At 38.5% G+C, this 21,423-nt stretch overlaps 1 protein-coding gene and 1 long non-coding RNA gene across 4 annotated transcripts; both read right to left on the bottom strand.

The window, feature by feature from the left end:
- Positions 1 to 349: 349 nt before the first annotated feature.
- Tas2r38 (taste 2 receptor member 38) lies at positions 350 to 1,259 on the bottom strand. Its single transcript, XM_027952166.2, is given in 4 exon segments — positions 350 to 694; positions 696 to 776; positions 778 to 1,214; positions 1,217 to 1,259. Coding segments are annotated over 4 exon segments (906 nt in total).
- A 3,775-nt stretch (positions 1,260 to 5,034) lies between these two features.
- On the bottom strand, positions 5,035 to 6,719 carry LOC114105645 (uncharacterized). 3 transcript variants are annotated; one of them, XR_011707407.1, is made up of 3 exons: positions 6,645 to 6,719; positions 5,823 to 6,532; positions 5,035 to 5,244 (listed from the first exon to the last, which is right to left on the bottom strand). It is a non-coding gene; the product is annotated as an uncharacterized lncRNA (long non-coding RNA). The 3 variants fall into 3 exon arrangements; XR_003585064.2 differs by having other exon boundaries at positions 5,823 to 5,944; positions 6,243 to 6,698; XR_011707406.1 differs by having other exon boundaries at positions 5,823 to 6,698.
- Between the last annotated feature and the right edge of the window lie 14,704 nt (positions 6,720 to 21,423).

Below are 21,423 nucleotides of genomic sequence, written 5' to 3'. Positions count from 1 at the left end.
ATGGTTTGACTCAGACCAAGCAATAATAAGCTATAGCATATAAAGGATTTACATTGAACATCTCACCTCTCTATCTTGATCATTTGGTTATACCAACCTCTGGAACCAACATCATTATACTTGCTTAGATCACTTATACAGCTTTAATTATTTAATTTTTCTATGAATGAGTCCACTGATGTAGAAGACTTCCAGTTATTTTTATAGAAGGAATTTCAAGGCTTCATAAAGAGTCAGAGATGCATTCATGAAAACTCCTTTTTATGCCCACTCTCAGAAAAGTGTCTTGTGGTCGGTCCTTATATTTGGGCATCTCTGAACCCAGAGTAGAGTGGTCCTCACTGCCACCTCAGCTTGGCATTCCCGAGATTAGGTTGACTGCATGTCCGGAGGGGCAAGCTGCCATCATTCCTATACAAACCATCACCCCAACCTTGCTGTGCCACAGTATCAATATGGGCACTGAGATGAGAGCAGCACAGAACCACACTGCATAGAAACAGAGAAAGAAGCTAAGTCAAGTGTATGAGGGCTTTGATATGGGCCTCTGGCTGGAGGTGTGAGTGTCTCTGGTTTGGGATTTCATTGTTCTCATGTGACCTCTGAGGAAGATAACCAGGAACCCTAAAGAAACTAGAAAATAAAGGAAAGGGGAGAGAGATCCCACATTGCAGAAGATAAATGAATAAAAGAAAACTGAGTTTTGTAATTGGCAAATTGAGTTCTGATTGTTCATGGATAACATCTGTGACTGTGAAGTGAGATATGCTAAAAAAAGTTCCATAAACAGAGGACAATGCAGATGCAGGAGAAAAGAACAGCACACAGGAGCACCTGGGGGATCTTCCTGGAGATCCAGCCTGTGCAGCAGAGGAAGAAGGTGTTGGAGAAACGGACAATCTTGGAGCAATACAGGAGACTAAGGCAGATGGTGAGCCAAAGGTTGACTTGATGTGCAATCATCCACAGCATAATGACAGTTTGGTAGTTGTGATTCAGTGGGTCTTTCATCTGCTGGCAGAGAGTAAACTGGATGGCTCCGAGAAACAGCAGCCCATGCAGAAAAAGCCGGGAGATGCTCAGACACATCAGCACAAGGTCACAGTTGCTAAGTGGCTGTCTCTTTACCATATTTCTAAAGTTCATCAAGAAAATGAATACATTGGCCAAGATCCCCACTGCAAACTCCAGGATTGAAAGGAACAGAAATGAATCTTGGCTTTATAGGACAGAGTTAAGACAGGAGTCAGAGTCAACATGATGCTTCTCTTGGTGACTGGTTCATTTAAAATTCAGACACTACTCAGCAGAGGAGGGTAAGAGTACATTCTGAATCAGGACTTTCCTTTACAAAACACCCAGATCTTGCCCTAGTTATGTCCCAAAGTAGGTACACTAAAAGCCCTGACAGGAATCTTTGAGGGATCTTGTTGCTTTAGAATGTTTCTTGGATACACGTGAAGGCTCATTATGAGGGTAGATGACTGCTGGTTCTACTCTTTGGAATAATGGAGAAGCACTTCCTAAATCCAGGTATTCATGTACAGCAGTCTCCCCAGAGGACCACAGTATAGCATCAGAGATGCAAATGAGATAGGGTCTCAGTTTTCCAACCAGATAGGGTCCAGTTTTGCATGCCCATCTGGACTGGTGGGAGTGGAAATGAGAATCGGATTTGCTTATAGGTTTCAATGAAACTGGCAGCAGGCAAAGCAGATATTCTTGGTGAACTAAGGTTTGAAATAGTGTCTCCTTCCATTTGCATTTCTTCTATATCTCAGAGTCATGACTTTCCATAGAATGTGTTTCTATATGGACAACTGAATTGTTCTTCCTCTAGTCCAACAGGTGACTGCTATTTTAGTTGCCATTCTAAAGGCTTCATTCACCCATCACTGTTGTACTAGACACTGTACTTGACAAGAGGGGTGTTGACCTGAGCAAGATGAGCACCTGGCCATGAAGTAGAGGGAGGGACAGTATCCAGCCTGGATTACTGCAGGAGGCTTTAAACTGCTCTCTCTGCTTCTCAGCCTCACTCTCTCATATAGTATTCCACAAAGTAACAATAATGATCCTGATAATATAACTTAGGTTGGGTCATTTCTCTGTTCAAATCTTTCAGGGTCTCTAATCTCCCTCCCCGTAAAAGCTTAGTCCCTACAGTGGCCTATGGGTGTTTCACAGTCAGGACCCCTGTTCTTTTCAGATGTCATCGGGGACACTTGCTTTTCCCCTTCTTCCATGCCAGCCATGAGGATTTTTCTTGTTCTGTGAACTCACCAAGCACTCTCAATGCAGGACCACTACATTTGTATTTCTCACGACCTGAACTGCTTTTACGTTTTGTGTTTCAGTGTCTCACTTGCTTCTCAAAAGTTCACTGGAAAGACTTTCCCTGACCATCCTATAAATGGCATCCCTTACCTTATCTTGGGTGCTTACTATAATGTTGAATCTGTTTTATCTTTCTGTATATATTCAATTATTTATTGCCAGTATCCACTTTCCCCACTGAAAAATGTAAGCTTCATGAAGGCACTTATTTTCACAAAACAAATATTTAGTTGTCTATAGTATCCCCTCAGTCTGCACATATTATATATTTTATATTATTTATTTATATTATATATATTTATATGATATATTTTATAATATAAAAATGTTGTACTTTTTAACATTCCAGGGAATACATTCTAACACATATGGTTTTACATTCCAAGATTTAGGATTCTCCCCTTTCAAACATTTCCCAATATTTGTTACCCTTGGGCCTTCCAGCATCTGGAATTTTCCTTGATCTCTAAAGGAATATGGGTGGATTTCACAATTACATTTGAAAGCTCTGTAAAAATTCGGGCTAGTTACTCAGGTGCATTCCACTTACATCAACTCCTCTCTCACCTTGCCTTCTTGCATGGGTATGAGAAGTAGCAGCCAGGTCCTAAAAACCAGAGGCACAGGCCTTAGGGAAAGAAAGCCCTGAAATTACATTATTGACAGAATGATTGCAGAAACCTCTATACCTGGTTACACAAAACACTGATTAGTTTAATTTTAACACTGGCAATGGGGCAAATTTGCTATAGGTAGATTGGGTTCAAAGTCAAGCAAATATATATATTTTTGAGAGCAAAGTGTTTTTTTGGTTTGAGTGTCACTGAGCTAAGACTCCTCAGCCCTTTGCTGCCGACAGTGAACACCTTGCCCAACCTATCCAGACCCAAAGCAAAAGGGCAGAGATGGACAGAGGGCAGGTAAATACCAGTGAAGTGAAGAGAAAATAAGACGAATTACCAGGGACTGTGTGAAATGTTAATTGATATATGAAGAGAGCATAGTCCTTAGGGAAGGAGGCTCTTTTACTCTAGAGGGAAACCCCCACTGATGGCTTCAGATCGTGTTAATTTAAAAGAAGCAGTTTGATATTAGTGAGATAGACAACTAACAGGAGTCTGAAACCAAGGAGGTATCGTTTTTTATTAAAATGTTTATTTCTTTTTATTTGCATGTTATAACTAACATAATTGTGGGATTATTCTTACATATTCATACATGCATGTGGCTTATAGTATAATCTGGTCATTATGGCTCCCCAGTATTTCTCCTTTCCCTACTATGAGGAGGAACCATTCAGAAAACAAGTCCCCTAGCCGTGGTGGAAAGCACTGAAGACTGGACTGGCACCTAGGAAGCACCGGGGAGGAAGGAACAGTGCTTCAGAAGCAGGAAGGAGTCCAGGGTGACTCTTGGAGGAGGAAAACCTGCAGCGGCCAACTCAGGCTGGGTGTGTGGCCCAGGAGACTTTTTTTTTTTTTTTTTTAGCTTCTGTGTGCATTATAAGATAAGGTGGTAGGTCTTCAGTTCCCTTCTGTCCTCCCACCTGCTGACATTCCTAAATAGGGGCTGGATTCTGTTCCTGCACTGTCTGCACTGGGGTTAGGCAGACAGCAATGGGGAGGCTTGTACCAGACAAGTGGGAAAGACCGGCAACCTACTCTAAGCAAGTCGAGGAGGAGTCCCCAGGTTTCCTATTTCTCCAGATAATCAAACAAAGAAATAGGTGGTCCTGGACTCATAGAATTTTCCTGGAAGTTCAGCCAGCCTGGACGCGTTCTCCTCGCATTATTTAAATCTACCACTAGGTGGCGCCAGACCACCGTGAAGTGTGCAATTCCTGGCCTGTTCAGGGTGCTTGAGAACCCCAGCGGTGTTTTCTTTAATCAAGCAATAATAAGGTCCTATATTTCACACAATTGAAATTTTAGACTGCATTTAATGCTATACTGTAAGCTGGATATCCTTTAATATTATAGTTGCCTCACAAAGAATGTAATGATACTTCCATTTTACTAATGAGAAAGTTTCAAGAAAGTTAATTAGTTAAATATCTTGGCCAAAGTCACTAAATTAATGAGGAACTAGAATTCTGACACTAGATTTCTGATTTCCTCTAAGCCTAACTACCAACCTGAGGTTTGGGGTGGAGAAGATGCTCTCATTTTGTGGAGATGCCTGGTAACAATATTCTTTCCAGCCTCAGCCCTACTTTTAACATTAAGTTTCTGGCTGTTGAGACCCTCTGAGCCGCCTCAGTGTAATGCAGGGAGGAAGGCAATAGCTCATCCCTTCCCAGGAGAGAGAAAAATTGAGTGTGGGTAAGTGGGTCTCATACCTCGAGACTACTATTCTGGCTAAGGAAAGGAGTGGGAAAAATCTCCTTGGACTCTCAGAAATAACATGTCTATATACCTAGTGGGTTGACATAGCTATTAGTAAATCAAGGCCCTGGAGTGTAAAAGAAAATTGCTCACAATTTCTTAATCAGATCTGACATGAGGTCTTTTTGATTCCCTTCTTATAGGATTCCTCCATCGACTTTGCTTCTATTACCCTTTATTCATACCACCATTGTAGCATTTATTAAAATTTGTGTTTTTTAAAACATGTGTATTCTGAATTTACATCAAGTTCTTCAAGAGCAGGGATTATGTATTATTCTTTCTTTGCTCTGCATTAAACATGACACATTAATTTGAATTTTATCCCTTTATTTGGTCATTCAATTTAAATCCAAGATTATAATTTGAGCAAATTTACTGTCTTAGAGATGTAGTATGTAGATCTTGCTTGAATCTAGGTGAATTCACTCCTGGGATTCAAACATGTTTTGTGTGTGGAAGATGAGAGGCTGAAAGTCTTTCATAACCCATCATTGTGTAGCCATTCAGGAAAACACTCATCCTAAGAGAAGAGAGAAATGGGCAGTGAACCTTGTCCTGCCTACAAAACTATAGTCCTCAAAAGTTGTAGGCAAGGTTCTGGATATTAATAATAATATAATTTATTAATGATAAACAGGGTTTTTATCATTAATCCTTGTCCTCTGTTCCAGACCTATGGACTTCTGTCTGAATCCAAAGAAAGGTGCATTAGGTAGGCCCTTTGGCTGTTTTAATCATTCAGGTGAACTCCAATAATGTCAGTCTATTACATGCTGCACTAAATAGTTCTCAGGGCTCACAGTGTGCCATGTCGGGGAAATCACCCTCGCTGGGGGAGTTATAAGATGTGCAAATTCTTGGGTTCCACTTAAACTCAATGAAACAAAACCCCTAAAGGTGGAGCCTTACAATCTGTGTTTTAGCAAGCCATTCAAGTGATTCTGGTGCATTATCACATTGGAAAACCACTGGGATGTAAAGAAAAGCAAATAAATTTGTCAGAATTTCTGTAATAACCATACTTTACAGAAAACTGGAACACCACATGCACATTGGAACTTTTGTCAGAATCCACATAAGGAGTCAATTGTCACTCACTTGAATGCTCCACCATAAATGAGATGTAGACTCTTGTTAGAAATTGAAGAAAGACTTTGATGGTTTTAGATGGTAGATAGGCTAACATCCCAGGAATCCCAAATCCAGCTTTGCCAATTACTCTTGTTACATGAGAAGAGCAACAGAGAAGTGGGAGTATAATGTTAGTATTACTCTCTTAAAACTGAAAGCAGTACCCAAAGGCTCCCTTTGGCAAAGTTCTAATACAAGTTGGATTGGAGCATACAGTAGACCTAGGCAGAGTCCACATACCTGATTTGCCTCTGCCCATGGTAAATACTGCCAATTACCTTTGCAATATCAATTCTCTCTTTTTCATTACCAACAGGACTCCATATTTATTGGGCATGTCAATATTCCCATCTTAAACAAACAAACAAACAAACAAACTTCATTTACCTTCTTTCTTCCAGATAGAGGTGGCCTCTGAGACACAAGAAAAAGTAATTGGGTGGGATTTCTTAGAAAACCTCTGTTGCTTTTCTTTCTTTATTTGCCTGAACTTACTTGTTACAGTTGGACCCCAACCATTAGGGAAAATCCCAAATAATCTCAAAATTTTCACTCTGAATTCCTTGAGTAGCTGAAACCACCACCAGCAATTTCTCTTCTTCAGGCTTCTCATTATGTGATGAAGGTAAACTCCTCAAGTCCTTAAGCCTCAATTCTTAGGTCACAACTATTGGAAGCTGAACACAGTATGAAATCTATAATTTGGGACCAGAATGCTCAAGAGTGTGGAGAGAGGGAGAGGGAGAGGGAGAAGTACACATGGGGAGAGACAGAAGTGTTCATACTTACCCAGTTACTTGGAGGAGAGAAAGAAGAGAACTTGCCGGAAAGAAGGGTCCTAAATCTACTTGTCTGCCTAATCATATAGAACCAGGAAGTGGACTGGAGAGGTCAACATGCTTCCTGTCTAGATTTGCTGGTCACGATGAGGCAGAAACAGGAACTACAAGAGAGGAAACAAAATAAATGATATCTCTACCTCCTGTATTTTAACAATTTTGTTTTTGCCACAAGTAATTGTCAAAGTGATGTGGGTAGAGTACTCAGAGATGGGGCCAAGGATTCTTTTGCCCAACTCTTATTTCTGTTTATCTTTTATTTATTTATTTAAGTACCAGGGATTGAACTCAGGGGCACTTGACCATGGAGCCACATCCCCAGCCCTATTTTGTATTTTATTTAGAAAGAGGTCTCACTGAATTGCTTAGCACTTTGTTTTTGCTGAGGCTGGCTTTGAACTTGCAATTCTCCTGCTTCAGCCTCCTGAGCCACTGGAATTATAGGCATGCACCACCATGCACAGCTGTTTCTCTGTCTTTTCATTTTATTATTGCTAATAATTAATTTTGCTAACAATTATGTCTTACATTCAGAAAGAGAATCTGTGAGGTCTAGTTGTCAGATAGGAAGATGCTTTGTAAGCTGCCAATTAAGAATTGGCTATCTTTGGGTGAGGTGCCCATCCCTGATAGAGTGAACTTTGATACCAACATGGAATCTTGAGATTAGGCACATAAAGAAGATCACATTCCTTGGCAGGATCTGTGGGTAGGGATTCCTTTAGAGGGACTTCTGGATTCATTTTTAAGTTTTATTTTATCCACAGACATGAGATAAGAGAGAGGAGATTTTAGGTAAAACTGACAGAGTTGTAAGATCTTGGATAACAAACCCTGCTTTGTTTATCTCTAATAGGGATAACATAGAAAGAACGGTAAGTGAACACTGTGTAGCACTGTGTTTTTGAGAACTCTTTCTGGCTAACACTGGAGTTCAAGTGGTGCCCAGATGGAGACAGTGTGGACATGGTTGTTCCCAAAGAACAGAACAGGAAGAGGAAGTACACAGGACAAGGAAGCCAAGTCAATAGGCAAAAATGATAGAGCTCACACTTTGGCATAAGACACTATCAGTAAATTTAAGATGTTCATTATATCTTTAAACAGTTTTCCTCTGGGTGTGAGACTAAAAGAAAACATACTTAGCAGGGGTTCATTGTAGGGGAATCTCTGCAAAATTTAGTGTTTTGTATTGAAAAAAAAATCATATAAATTTGCATATTATTATATTTACTGCCATATTTTCATAATCGATTTTTTTATTGAAATCACTATTCTTCTGCAATGATCTTGGATTAAAATTGAATTTCCAAGAAAATGCATTATGTATCTCCCAGTATGCTACCACATACTTATAAGGGTACGTGTCTCCTGATCTAAAAATCTATAATTCTGTGGAATGCCACAAGTCATAGGGACTTTGTGGATATATGCAGATCCTCCAATTGTGAGTGATTGTAAAAGTGAGAAAAACACAAATAACAGGAGGGACTTCTGGATTCATTTTTAAGTTTTATTGCTCATAGGATCAACTGAAGTGGTTAGAAAATTTCAGTGGTGTTAGTGGACAAAGGGAGACAATGACAGCTTTCATAGCAGGGCTAGTAGGAACCATTTGGTTACATGGCACAGAAACTGGCTAGAAGTAAGGGCCTGGGAGGTGATGAGGGTGATGATGATGATGGTAGTAATAGTAAAAATACTTTGGGTGAAGATTTGGGAAAATCACATAAGATTAAAGATTAAGTTGTACATCAGCCTTCACAGAAATTGCAAAAATACTGGTACTTCATTGCTCCATTTATGCTTCTTGGGGTTTTTCACTAGTCTATTTTTTAGGTAAAACAAAATACCCATGGCAAGTTAACTCTATGATGAAAATAGTCCCATTTGGGAGCTTGAAAGTCCAAGTAGCATGGCACTGACCCAGCGAGGGCCCCTCTGGTTGCATCACATGGTGGCAGATGGCATCATGGTGGGAGTTTTATAAAAGAGCAAAAGAGATAAATCACAAGGTGAGACAGAAAACTAAAGATCAGGGAGGTCCAGTCTTGCACTTTTATAACAACTCTCTGCGAAGTCCTGTGAGAACTACATTAATTCCTTTCAATGGCAACAACTCCAGTGACTCAATGACCCCACATTAGCTCCACTTCTTAAAGGTTCCATAACGTCCCAACATCACCTACTGGGCAAAAAGCCTCCAACACATGACTCCGTAGGGGACAAACTGTATCCAAATTGAATAGTATCCTATTTTTGCTACTCTCTACATATCTATTCCATTCTCTCTCTCTCTCTCTCTCTCTCTCTCTCTCTCTCTCTCTCTCTCTCTCTCTCTCTCTCTCTCTCTCTCTCTCTCTCTCTCTCTCTCTCTCTCTATTTTGGTACTGGGGATTGAACTCAAGGGCACTCCACCACTGAGCCACATCCCCAACCCTATTTTGTATATTATTTAGAGATAGGGTCTTACTGAGTTGCCTAGTGCTTCACCATTGCTGAGGCTGGCTTTGAACTCGCGATCCTCCTGCCTCAGTTTCCAGAGCTGCTGGGATTACAGGCGTGCACCACCACGCCTGGCTATTCCATTCTCTTTTGGGGAAAAATACATTTATTAATGGGCTGGGATTGTGGCTCAGTGGTAGAACACTTGCCTAGCAAGTGTGAGACACTGAGTTAGATCCCAAGAATCAAGTTAAAAAAAACTAAATAAACAAAATAAAGGTATTGTGCCCATCTACAACTAAAAACATTTAAAAATATTTATTAAAACTCTTGAATTTTTGCCTGTCAATTTCATGACATGATCCCACAGACCTAATGTAGATGGCATGTGCTTGAGTGTGTATAGTATGCTGACTGTGTGTGTGTGTGTGTGTGTGTGTGTGTGTGAGAGAGAGAGAGAGAGAGAGATATGTAGTATGAGGTAGAGATTCAGACAATGAGATTCAGACTCTGTCAAATCCCAATTTCTGTGAGGGAGCAGCTAATTGGCAAGGTTTGATCTTCATTCCAGTGCTAGTGCGGTCAGCTGTGATGAGAGGGTTAGAGTCATGTTGAGCTGTCTTTGCAGGGGTGGGCTGTGCAGGTGTCCTCTGGGCATGGTCAAGGGAGGAAATGATGGGAATTTTTGTAGAAGATTTGAGCTTAAAGGGAAGTATCTCTCTCTGAGTGAGGGTCTCCGCTTTGGAGACTTGGTAGTAAGTGAACTTTGAATTTGTTGAATGAATGAATAAACATTCAGCCTGAAAAGTGGTTTTCCAGATTTACTGACTTCAAACTCTATGAACATTGGATTACAAGACTAAAATTGTTAGTGTGAACTCAGCTCTGCCTCTATTTGAGTGACCTTTATCAGGTCATTTTTCTTAGCTTCTATTTCCTGATTTATAGATGAAGATTGAAAATACCTACCCTATGTTTTAGGATTGTTACCATCAAAGAGATAGTACAGATCAAAGTGTTCTGAAGGCTGCCAATTACCAACAGTTTTATTTTATTGCTGACCTGTGAATATTAGGTAATGTATCGTTCCTAACGGCTCTCCTTGGACTTGTACCTGTAAGTACTTGCACTCTGGTCTGGGAGGGTGGAGGTGAGGAAAGATGTAAGTCAGTGTAAAGCTGCAGAAGAGCAGCTGTTTCCCAAGAGGAGGAAGTGCTGTAATGCTCTGTGCCTGTTGTTTATATCTAACCTTCCTTTGAACATTTCTGGGTAGAGAAGTTGCTCCTACTCCATCCAGCTCCTTTCTCCCCTTCCAGGTGGCCAGTGATGTGAAGGGCTTATATGAGACCCAACAGAAGGAAAATCACGTGGCTGGGAAAAAAAGAAAGAGGTACAATTTAAGTTTGTAGGCTATGGAGAGAGGGAGGTCATTTTAACAGGAAGGGGGTGTAGATGGCATGTGCTTGAGTGTGTGTAGTATGCTGACTATGTGTGTGTGTGTGTTTGTTTGTGTGTGTGTGTGTGTGCGTGTGTGTGTGAGAGAGAGAGAGAGAGAGAGAGAGAGAGAGAGAGAGAGAGAGAGAGAGAGAGAGTCATATAGTATGAGGTAGAAATGTAGGTCAGGTCTGATTTTCCACCATTGGCTCACAGAATCAGTTCGGTGTAGAATTTACTGTCTCCACTTGTCTATCTCAAGGGTCTCTGAGAGAAGAGACCACCTCCTTTCAGCCCAATCCAGTGAGGCAATTTTAGAGCTTGGTGAACTATAGGAACAGTTCTTAACAGAATTTAGCTAATGATACTGCTGGTGTATATTATTTGATTTTCAGAAAAGATTTAAGTTGGAGTGGTTCTGGGAGGCCAACATTGGATATTGGGTACTCATTATCTTCTCTTAGGTTCAAAATAACATTATTAAGTGCTATTATCATCCTGAATTTATAGACAAGAAAATTTAGCTGCCTAAGTTATTAATTAAGTGACTAGAGAATCTGATATTCAAGCCCAGGCTAGTTTGATTTCAAACTCCACGTTCTCTCTGGCACTATATCCAGACAGGGAACCCTGAAAGATCAATCTAAAGATTTAACATGGAAATGCTCTCTAAGAAATTATTTGTCTCTTTTCGAGAATTATATTCAACAGTTTTAGATTGCAGGGATATTTTCAGGAAAACCCACCCACAGAGGAAGGGACATATCCATTGTTGATATGATCCAAACAGATGAGAATATTATTTTCTAAAAGGAGTTTATTCTAGGAAGGGATAATCCATGAACTCATCTTAACTGCAAGAAGGGAATACACACTAGGCCTCTGTCCCTCTGGGCTCAGTAGTCAGACTCCTCCTGTGGGTTTGGTTTTGAAGGAGACATTGAGAAAACTCAGGGAGCTGGAAGCTAGTGGGGGGTTAAGCTCTACTAAGCATTTGCAGAATGCATACCTATAGAACAGAGCAATGTATTCTTGAGTGTACTATTACCTCAATAGTTCTGAAAAGAGAAATATCAGAATACCAGTGACACTGATGGGGTGTTTACTAAGGCCTATGTATTATGTTAAATGTTTCACATGCATTCTTTCATATCTTCTTCATAATTACATGACATTACTCCATGGGCATGTACCTGGTGCAGCTTCCAGGTTCCGTTGTGGATTTATATTGGAATTCTTAGAGGTGTGGGGAAAAGTAATATATTTTGGACTAATCACCCAAAGAGGCACATAATCCAGGGTTTTAATTCTTGGAGAGTTCCGAAATCCAGCTCATGCTTATGACAGATTTGGGCACATTCTTACTTGTGATGGTTCCTGTGGTTCATAGAAATCTTCTTGCCAAGGCACTAGGACCTCCAGATTGTGGCTCCAGTGTACTTTTCAGTGTTGTCCTTAATTGTCACCCACCTGTCTCCATATCTGTATCTTTTTACAACATTTTACAAAACTAGTCCTGTCCCTTCCTCTGTGCATTACAGATGTTCTTTCCTTGACCCAAAATATCCCTTTCTGCTTCCTTTTCCACTCTCAAACGGTTGTGCCTTGGTTTCTTCCTTGTTGCTCCCAACGTGTGTATTCTTCTCCTGATGGCATTTGTTATATCATAGTAGCTGGCCACTCTAGGCATCACAGTATTTGTGCCTTGGTCTGGCTTGAATCATCTTTTTTAATGCAAGGACTTGGCACTTAACCTTTAAACTGTGATAATCAGGCAACATCATAGATGTCAGCATGCAGTGCAGGGCCTTTTCAAAGTAGGTACTTGATAATTGTTCTTTTATGTAAATTATGGTAACATGATATGTTTGGAATCCTGATTTAGGATACAATAAGAGACTGGCAGAGTTGAAGGAGCCTGAGATCTGGAGTCCAGGGTCTGGGCTCCAGACATAGGGCTGTGGCAGAGCATCATAATTTTAATTGTAACTGATACTTTGGGGGTATTTATGTAATACCAAGTTTTTTGCTTGCTTTGCTTTGTTTATTTTATAAGTTTGTTGGCTAGGTACCACTTTTACCTTCATTCAAGTTAAGGAAAAAGAACTTTACTTGTTCAAATTCCCCTGCTAGTAAGCAGACCTGGGCTTTCAGTTCAAATCTGGACCTTCTAGTCAACACCCATGCAAACCTTACAACATTCCTGGATCTCAATTTCCTCACCTGTAAAATGAGGGAGCTGGCTATACTTGATGATCTCAAAAGTTCCTAATGGTCCAGCCCACATGGGCTCTGGAACTGGATGGATATGCATTTGGTGGCATTTTAGACACTTATGCCTTAGGGCCATGATGATATCAGCAAGGCAAAATAGGCAGAGATCTTGGCACTCTGCAGGTCTCCATGCAAGTTAGTTTTCTTTTCCTAACTCTTTTAGCACTAAATTCTTGGATTCCATGATGCCAAAGGCACTCAGTGCTCCCAAAGGCTGTGCTGATTCCTGACTCAGGAATAAACAAATTAAAGACTGATGATTCCTGACAACATTTTCACTAGTGGTTGGTGAAATGAGAACAAGAAGGACACAGAAGTGGACTTTTCAAAAATATAAATTAATTCCATTTTGATTGTCCAAGTCTATGTCCTATGACACAACCATGATGACATAGTGACTTTCATATAGTTTTTCTTGGTGATACACACAGTTAACAAATTCATAGATCCAAATATTTCCTGAATTTTCACTGATACATAATGTTCAGAAATAGCAACAGTTGAATAGGGCTTTTAAAATTATGTGCAGTAAAAGAGCATTTTTGAAAAATTTCCAATATGTCACAGACTAAGAATTTTGTAAGACTTAAAATAAATTACTAGGAAAATAAAGTAAAAAATCAAGGATATACAAATACAAGCTCCATTTAAAAATAATTAAGGTCAGTGTATATCAGAGTACTCTGTCATATTGTTATAAAAGCTTCTCAACACTTATCTTTAATTTCTATTTTTATTTCTTTGGGCTCTGGCAACAACATGTACATGAAACACCCTTGGGGGCAGCCTGTGGGGAAGACTCTGCCCTATTGAAGAAGATCCACTCGGTAATAAAGCAGACTTCTTAGCCTGGAGTTCCTGGATATAATTCACAGAGCCCAGTGAACTGGGAAGGGGGAAATATTGACACATTTTTTCTTTGGTAACCTCTAACTGCAACTGAGCATTTCTTTTCATTACAAAGTTAGTCTGAAAGTTAGCACCATTGTGTTAGCAGTGCACTTTGGTTCCAAGAGAAGTCATATTACTTTCATATTGCATATTTAAGATAATATTGAAAAATTGCTTAAGCTTATCACTATTTTGCAATCACAATAGCTATCATACTGTTGCTATATTTTTGGTCAATATATTAAGGAAGCACATATATAATCTTACAGACACACCTTTGGTAGAGGCCAGAAAAGAAAACTTTTGAAAACATTTTCAGAACAATTTCCTTGGTCATAGGTCAGCAGATTGTTCTAATGTCACTGGGTTCCTAAGAAATTAGGAGTCTCTGGGAAAAACCAGAGTTCTTCTGGGATACCAGGTCATTTAATTTTTGCTCCTTGTTGCTTTCAAATTGAGTCATTCTGGTGCTCTCTAGACAGACAAGGTGGAAGTCCTCACCATGAATAAACCCTCAGGGACTGGAGGGGATAGAAAGCATCCTGGAAGTGGCTTCCTCTCTGAAATCTTAGAGGAAGACCTTGATTACTAATTAACTAATAATTCTGATGGGGGAAGGACTTCAGGGCAGTAATTTGCATTTAAAATCCACTAACATAGGCTGGTAAACAGTGCCCGGCTTAGCTTACTATCTGTGGGTTGCACTCCTCTGCTTTTATTTCTAAGCCGTCCTTTCAGCTGAGCAAGAGCAGCTAAGGGAGGCAATGAGGTATGTTTGTGAACGGTGTTTTCATTTGTGACTACAGGGGTGGTGTGTGTGTGTGTGTAAACTTGATCTTCTTAGGTCAAAATGCCCTTGTTAATTCGTTACAGACAAAAGTAGACAAAAACAACAAATTAAAAAATTAAGCAAGCTCACATACATAAAAAACAAAATTCAACTCATTTACCTTTTTCGTGTGTGTGTGTGTGTGTGTGTGTGTGTGTGTCTGTGTATGTTCATGTGTGTATTTCTCTGGACCCAAAGGCTTGATTGCACCTAAATATGTGTGTTTACATGTATCTCTGGGTGAGGTGTGAAGAATTGTCTAATATTGAGGGTGGGGTAGCAAGTAGAAGCTCTTTTTGATTCTGGAAATGATAGAGGAAGTGAGGAGAAGGCTTTAGAATCTGGGGACATTCCTTCTAAAAGGATGTTAAGCTGTGATTGAGGAGTGGTCAGGAAATTGAGGAATATGTCATAATTTGAAGAGATCTGGTACCTGTATTGAAGCGTCATAGGGTTTGTGTGTGTGTATGTGTGTGAAATATCCGGATGTGTGTGTGAGTTGCTGTGTGGTGGGAGGTTGGAGAGATTTCTTGTGCAATCTGGAAGGAAGTCTGGAAGGGAAAGACAAGATACTTGGACTGGCAGTTACATATGAAATAGAACAGAAGTGCCCTGGGAAAAAGCGAAGGCAATGGACTTCTGTTGGCCCTTCTCTGGCAAAAATTGAGGTGTCCTTACTGGTTTTGAGAGTTTAGCTAGACACCTGTGGGTATCTCTTTTCAGGATGGCCATTGAGTAGGGCAGGAGAGTTACTACTGGAGAAAGGGAGAGAGGTCAAGGTCAATGCCTTTGAGTTTCACTAGAAAAGGCTGTAACAGAAGGTTCTGATGCAGGGTCTGAACAGTGGCTTTAATGTTCCCTGAGGACCTCCTGATCTTTCCAAACTATTTACTAGCCTGGAGTCACTCTGTGGGAACAGTGAGTGTTTGTGTAGAACTGCACAGGGAGAGGGTGAGAGGGAGAGGTCTTAGTTCTGTGATAGGTCGATTTCTGTGCCATCAGAGACCAAATGAGGTGGAATGACATTGTATCTTGTACCTAAAACTTAAGACAGCTCATCACTATTTCAGTCTCACAGAAAATACCAGTGATTTTATTAAGCATTCCCTCACAAATGAATTTCAATGAGCTAATAAAATCAAACACTACTCTAGAAGCAAGGGATACTACAGAGTAGATGGATCTAGAAGAAATTTTCCATTTAAAATTGGTTCATATAGTAACTGTGGAGTATCATGAGGAAGATAAACCCTTATACACCTTGGACATGGGGGTCACAGAAGAAGATAATTTTGTACTAGGCAAGATCCCTTTGGAGTTCAGATGGGGAAACTGAGGCCCAGAGGGGATAAGTATCCCCCCACCCCAGGGTCACATAGTTAAATGGGATCAGAACTGACCCTTAAATCTCTTCACTTTGGATGTGACTAGATTTGCAAAACATTCATTAGTGTCTTTTTTTTTCTTCCAAAGCAGGGAAACAATGGACCAGTCCACAAAATATTGCCCATTATTTTTGAATAATCTTCTTTGCTAATTATTTTCTTGTTCTCTATAAGACGAATCCTCTCTTTTCCACTAGACTTCTTGCCTTGGGTTATCAAAGGAATTTAAAAGAACGGCTTAGCTATACATACACAAATCAAACAATGGCTACAATTCAGAAAAGAGGATAATTATCCAGTTTTTCTCAATTACTTTATGTAGCCATTTTAATAACTGGAGTTCCCATATGACTTATTTTTCTACTTTGCTTAAATAAGTATGACAGTGGATAGGGAAAGGAGCTTTGAGATTTACTCATATAACTATATAGTTCAAGAAGAAAAAATTACTGTTGAGTTGTATGTCTTATGTATGATAATTGTTACTTTTTCATGAGATTTTCCCTGACCAACTGGTTTAAACTTGCAACCCCATGCCCCACTCTGTATCTTTTACTTCTGATTCATAGCTCTTACACAGTCTGATCTACTGTATATTTATTTATTTTGTTTGTTGTCTCTCCTTTGTATCCACAAGAACATAAATGAAGACAGAGACTTTATCTATTTCATTCAGTGTTGCATAACCAGCTCCAGAAAAATGCTTTGCATAATGTAGGTGCTTAATAGAAAGTTGAATGAACCAACAAACTGCAAGTAGATTTCTGTTTTGTAGCTTTGATAACCTGATAATAAGTACATCTGAGAAATGGGGTACATCAGTAACTTATTCTTCTCGGCTCTGTAGAGAATGTAAAACAGTGCTGTGATCCATAAACTTAAAATGGATTGCTACTCCTGGTGCTTTCAGAACATTTTTAAACCCCCAGCTGCAGTGAAAATTCAATGTGGAATTTTTGTTTCCTTTGGTTTCCATAAGGTTTTGAACTTAATGGTTGTCTTTGGATACAAGCATTTTTCATATCTCCTACCTCCCTTATTTATAAACCTTTATTATTCATGGATAATGAATAATATATTTTCTATATTTGCATCACATAGTAGGAGATGGTGTGGCATTGGCCTTAAGAACAATAGGTTTGGATTCACTTTGCCTGGTTTGAAGCCTGGCTCTGCTACTAATGAATTCTGGACTTTGAGCAACCTAGCCTCTATGAGGCTCAGTTTATTCATTTGTAAAATTGAAGAATCCTTGTTGGTAAGTTGGTTGTGAGCACTAAACAAAATAATGTATGTAAGCACCTAATCTAGTACCATGTACAATCCAAGTACTTGGTTAATGAGCTGTATGCTGCGTGATAAAACTATAATCTCACAAAAGTCTATGCTGGTATATACTGTGGGGCATTGTGGCAGAGAATACAGAGCAATGGTTAAAAGCTCTGGCTGTGGAGTCCAAAGGGCACATGTTCAAATTATAACTTCCTTATCAACTCTATGATATTAGGCAGGTTATTTGACCTTTCTGAAGCTTAATGTCCTCATCTGAATTCAGAAATGCTAGCAGTAACTCATTTGGGGTTTTATGAGGATTGTGTATGACAAATTAGGGAAACCTCTTAGCATATTTGTGCAATCATTGTCAACTATTATTAGCTTTAGCATTAACATTTTACAGTTATATGCTTGTTAAACAAAAAGAACATTTAAAGACTAATGATAGATTGTCAAGTATGAATTTTTAATGACAATTTTTTTTGGGGGGGGAAGCACCTAATACTATTTAAACTACTCCTTTTAAAAAGTTACCTTTGTCATTTTTCTTGATCTTGTTTTCTTTCTTTTTTTAATATTTATTTTCAGTTGTAGTTGGACACAATACCTTTATTTCACTTATTTTTTTATGTGGTGCTGAGGATCGAACTTAGGGTCTCACATAAGTGAGGCAAGTGCTCTACCACTGAGCCACAATCCCAGCCCCTTGATCTTGTTTTCTTAAATTGTATTCCTAATTGAGATAGTGGGCTTCCTCATCACATTCCCTGTAATGCAGAAAGGAAGGTGAATCAGGTAATGCTGGACAGATGTTTGTTTCGTTGTTTTGTTTTTCTTTTAAGGTTTAAGAAAGCATTTCTTTTGTACACCTAGAAAATACATATTAATATGTACATACATATGGTTCTATAGAGCAGGCAACCATATTTGAATATATGAAGCTTGTCTTTTGACAAGAGACAAGCAGATTTTTAAAACATGCCAATGATGTTTTATTTAAAAAATCATATTTACCTTTGTATTTAGTTATCTACCTTTGGCAACATATTACTGTAAATTTTGTAGCTAAAAACCAACATTTATTATCACCCAGCATCTATGGGTCAGAAATTTGGCAGTGGATCTCATGAAGTTCTAGCCAAGGGATCAGCCATTGACCATAGTCATATGAAGGCTTGACTGAGGATGGAGGATTAGCTTTCAAGATGGTTCTGGGCAGAAGGCCTCATTTCTGTACAAGTTGTTGGAAATTCCCATGGGCCTCTTTCAGTGTTATGATGTCATGGCAAACTGGTTTCATTAAGAAATGATCCAAGAGAAAGAGCAGGAAGAAGCTTCAAGGACTTTTATAACCTTGTCTTAGAAATCAGAAGCCATCCTTTCTGAGTGACTAAATCCAGCCTACCCTTCAAGAATGGAAGGAGTAGCAAAGAATTTTTGAACTTTAAAAAAAATTTGCTGTCATTATTTTAAATAATGCTGAATTTTATTTTATATTTACTCAGTGCCCTCTCTGTGGGTGTATCCACTGTCCTCAGTGGATAGATGTAATGCTACAAATAAAACAATTTACACTGATTTCAAGTGTACCCGTGTATTTATGGGATAAATTTCTATAAATGAAATAACTGGATTATAGGTGTGAGTAATTTTAAGTTTTTGCCTAGACTTCATTGAGCAGATGATGTTTATTGTTTGACTAGAAATGCATGGGTGTTTCTTCAAAGTGTCAAACATAGTATGTATAAACATTTGGAAAATTTTAAGATATTAGTGTAATGAACAATTTGCCATCTCACAACTATTAGCACTCACCAAAGAGAGAGACAGAGAGATAATCTCTTGGATGGGCATTTTGATAACTCCTTTCCTTGTCGGTGATAATAAGGTTACTCTTTGCCTTATTAATTAATTTAATTATATCAAGTGTGGAAGACCATTAATCTTTATGGAATTTTGCAAGCAAGATCAATATTGTAAAATTTCTTATAAAGCCTTTGAGAATGTGAGGTAATGGAAACAGTCTAGGTAAGAAAGACTAGAGTTGGGGCAATTTATTTTAGAAAACAGAAGGCAATCTTTACTATAGAGAAGGGTAGCCCTCAGCTCCATTTCCTAAAGTAACAGTGAATTACATTGACTAACAGCAATTTCTTATTAATTTATGAGAAGCAAATCCTTTTGTCATTGAATCTGTGGGCAAAAATACTGAAGAAGACTGCTTCTTCCTGAGAATAATATGGGAGGACACACTGATAGATTGGAGATGAAATAGAAGACGAACAGTGTCTAAGTTAGGGGGTCATAAATTAATTCCTGAGAGGAGAAGGAAGGGCAAGTTCTTCTTGAATAAAGGAATGTGTCTTGTAAATCTATTCAACCTGGGGAAGGAGTGGTGGGTGGGTAGGGAAGAAAGTAGGCCTTGAGTAAGCAAAATTGCTGCTCATGGATCTTCTTCTTAGCTCTGTGCACCTGAATGCCAGGTAAAATATCAGCCACCTAACACGTGGGGCCATAAAGCATATAGCAGATAAGGAGATCATATCAGAACAAGTTGATAAGGACAGTGATTAACTGTATACATCCTCCACTCCTCTGTGTACTCCATTGAGTAGCATGAGAATTGAGCTCTCCTGATAATCACTTTCCAAAGCCTCTGCCTCTTAATACTCTCACACTGGGCATTAGGTACCATATGCATTTGGAAGGAAATATCTATTCAACTCACGGAAACAATGAAATGTTTTTATATTTTATATTTTTCTTTGAAAGTGAAAATCCTCCAAGATTGCTTAGAGGACCTTAAGAGGCAACTCGTGGTTAAGGTGATACATAAAGTGTTTGCAGTTCTAAAATTCTGGGTTAATCTCATCAGCTCTCATCTAAACTATGGTTTCTAAATGTTCTTCCCACTAAAAGGGACCATGACACTTTACAGATGTTTGATTTCAGATTGGTGGGCTGGAAATGTAGGAGATGAGCCTAGGTGATTGTGTTGTGCAGAAAGGAAGAAAACTAACAAAGACTCTTAGGGTTATACCAACAGGGTTTAGGACTGACTTAAAGAGGCTGCTGCTGGACAAAGCTGTAAGATATTAGAATTAATATTATCAGTGGATTAATGCAGATCAAATATGTTTAAATTCATGGTTTCACGAGGATGCTTAAAAACAAGTCATTGTTCCCCTTTACAAGATGCTAGGAAAACAACTCCTTATTTTGAAAGCCAGTAAATGAAGAATTCAACATGCCACCAGTCCCTTGTGAACTGCATCTTTATTACCAAATTATAGGGAAAATTTCTGTTTATTGAAATATTCTAACAAATAAAGAATGAAAGAATTGCAGCATCTTTATGAACTGAATAATAGGGTAGACTTTTATTTATAGAAATATTTTATCTAATAATCAAAGAAAGAATGAAAGAATTACAGCATCACAGGGAAAAACATCATCAAAAGAGAATCATCACTAGATTTTTTTTTTATCTCCTGCTAGAAGATGCTATACCATCTATGTACCATTGCTACTAAACAATCAAACCTGAATCTGATCAAAACTTTATATCTAAAAGAGCAGAGAAACACATTAGCATTAATGCATATGCAATTAAAAATCCTAGATTGTGGGGAAAAACTACAGAACAAATCTTATTGACTAAAAATGACCGAGACATAAACCAATTGCAATGTATAAATCTTACTTGTATCTTTATGAGGATAAAACGAGCAGACCTTAACAGTTTATCAGACAATGAGGTGAATTTCAAAATTGACTATATATTTGATGACATTAAGGAATTCTTGCAAAATATTGCAAAAACGTTTTAGGTGTGATCATAGTATTTTACTTGTCTTATAAAAGTTCTTATCTTTTAAATATTGAAATATTTTCAGATAAAATTTCTGAAATCTAGGATTTTCTTCAAAATAATCTAGAATTAGGGAGGCAAGTAAGTAGGAATAAAGACAAAATGAGACTGATTATGAATTGATGATTTTTAAAATTTAGTTGATGGGTACTTGGAGTTTTGTTATATTATTCATTATATACATTTGAGATTTTCCATTAACAAGCTGCTAGGTATGTATACAAATCTAAATTTGTTAAATCTAAAATTATAAATTTATAAATTACATGATAAAATTATAATTATAAAATTACTAAATCTAAAATTATTTTCATTCCTTTTATAG

This window comes from Marmota flaviventris, chromosome 1 (genome assembly GCF_047511675.1).
Source record: "Marmota flaviventris isolate mMarFla1 chromosome 1, mMarFla1.hap1, whole genome shotgun sequence".
Lineage (NCBI taxonomy): Eukaryota > Metazoa > Chordata > Mammalia > Rodentia > Sciuridae > Marmota > Marmota flaviventris.
The sequence above is the reverse complement of the archived record's forward strand: the minus strand, read 5'-3'. Positions and strand labels throughout refer to the sequence as shown.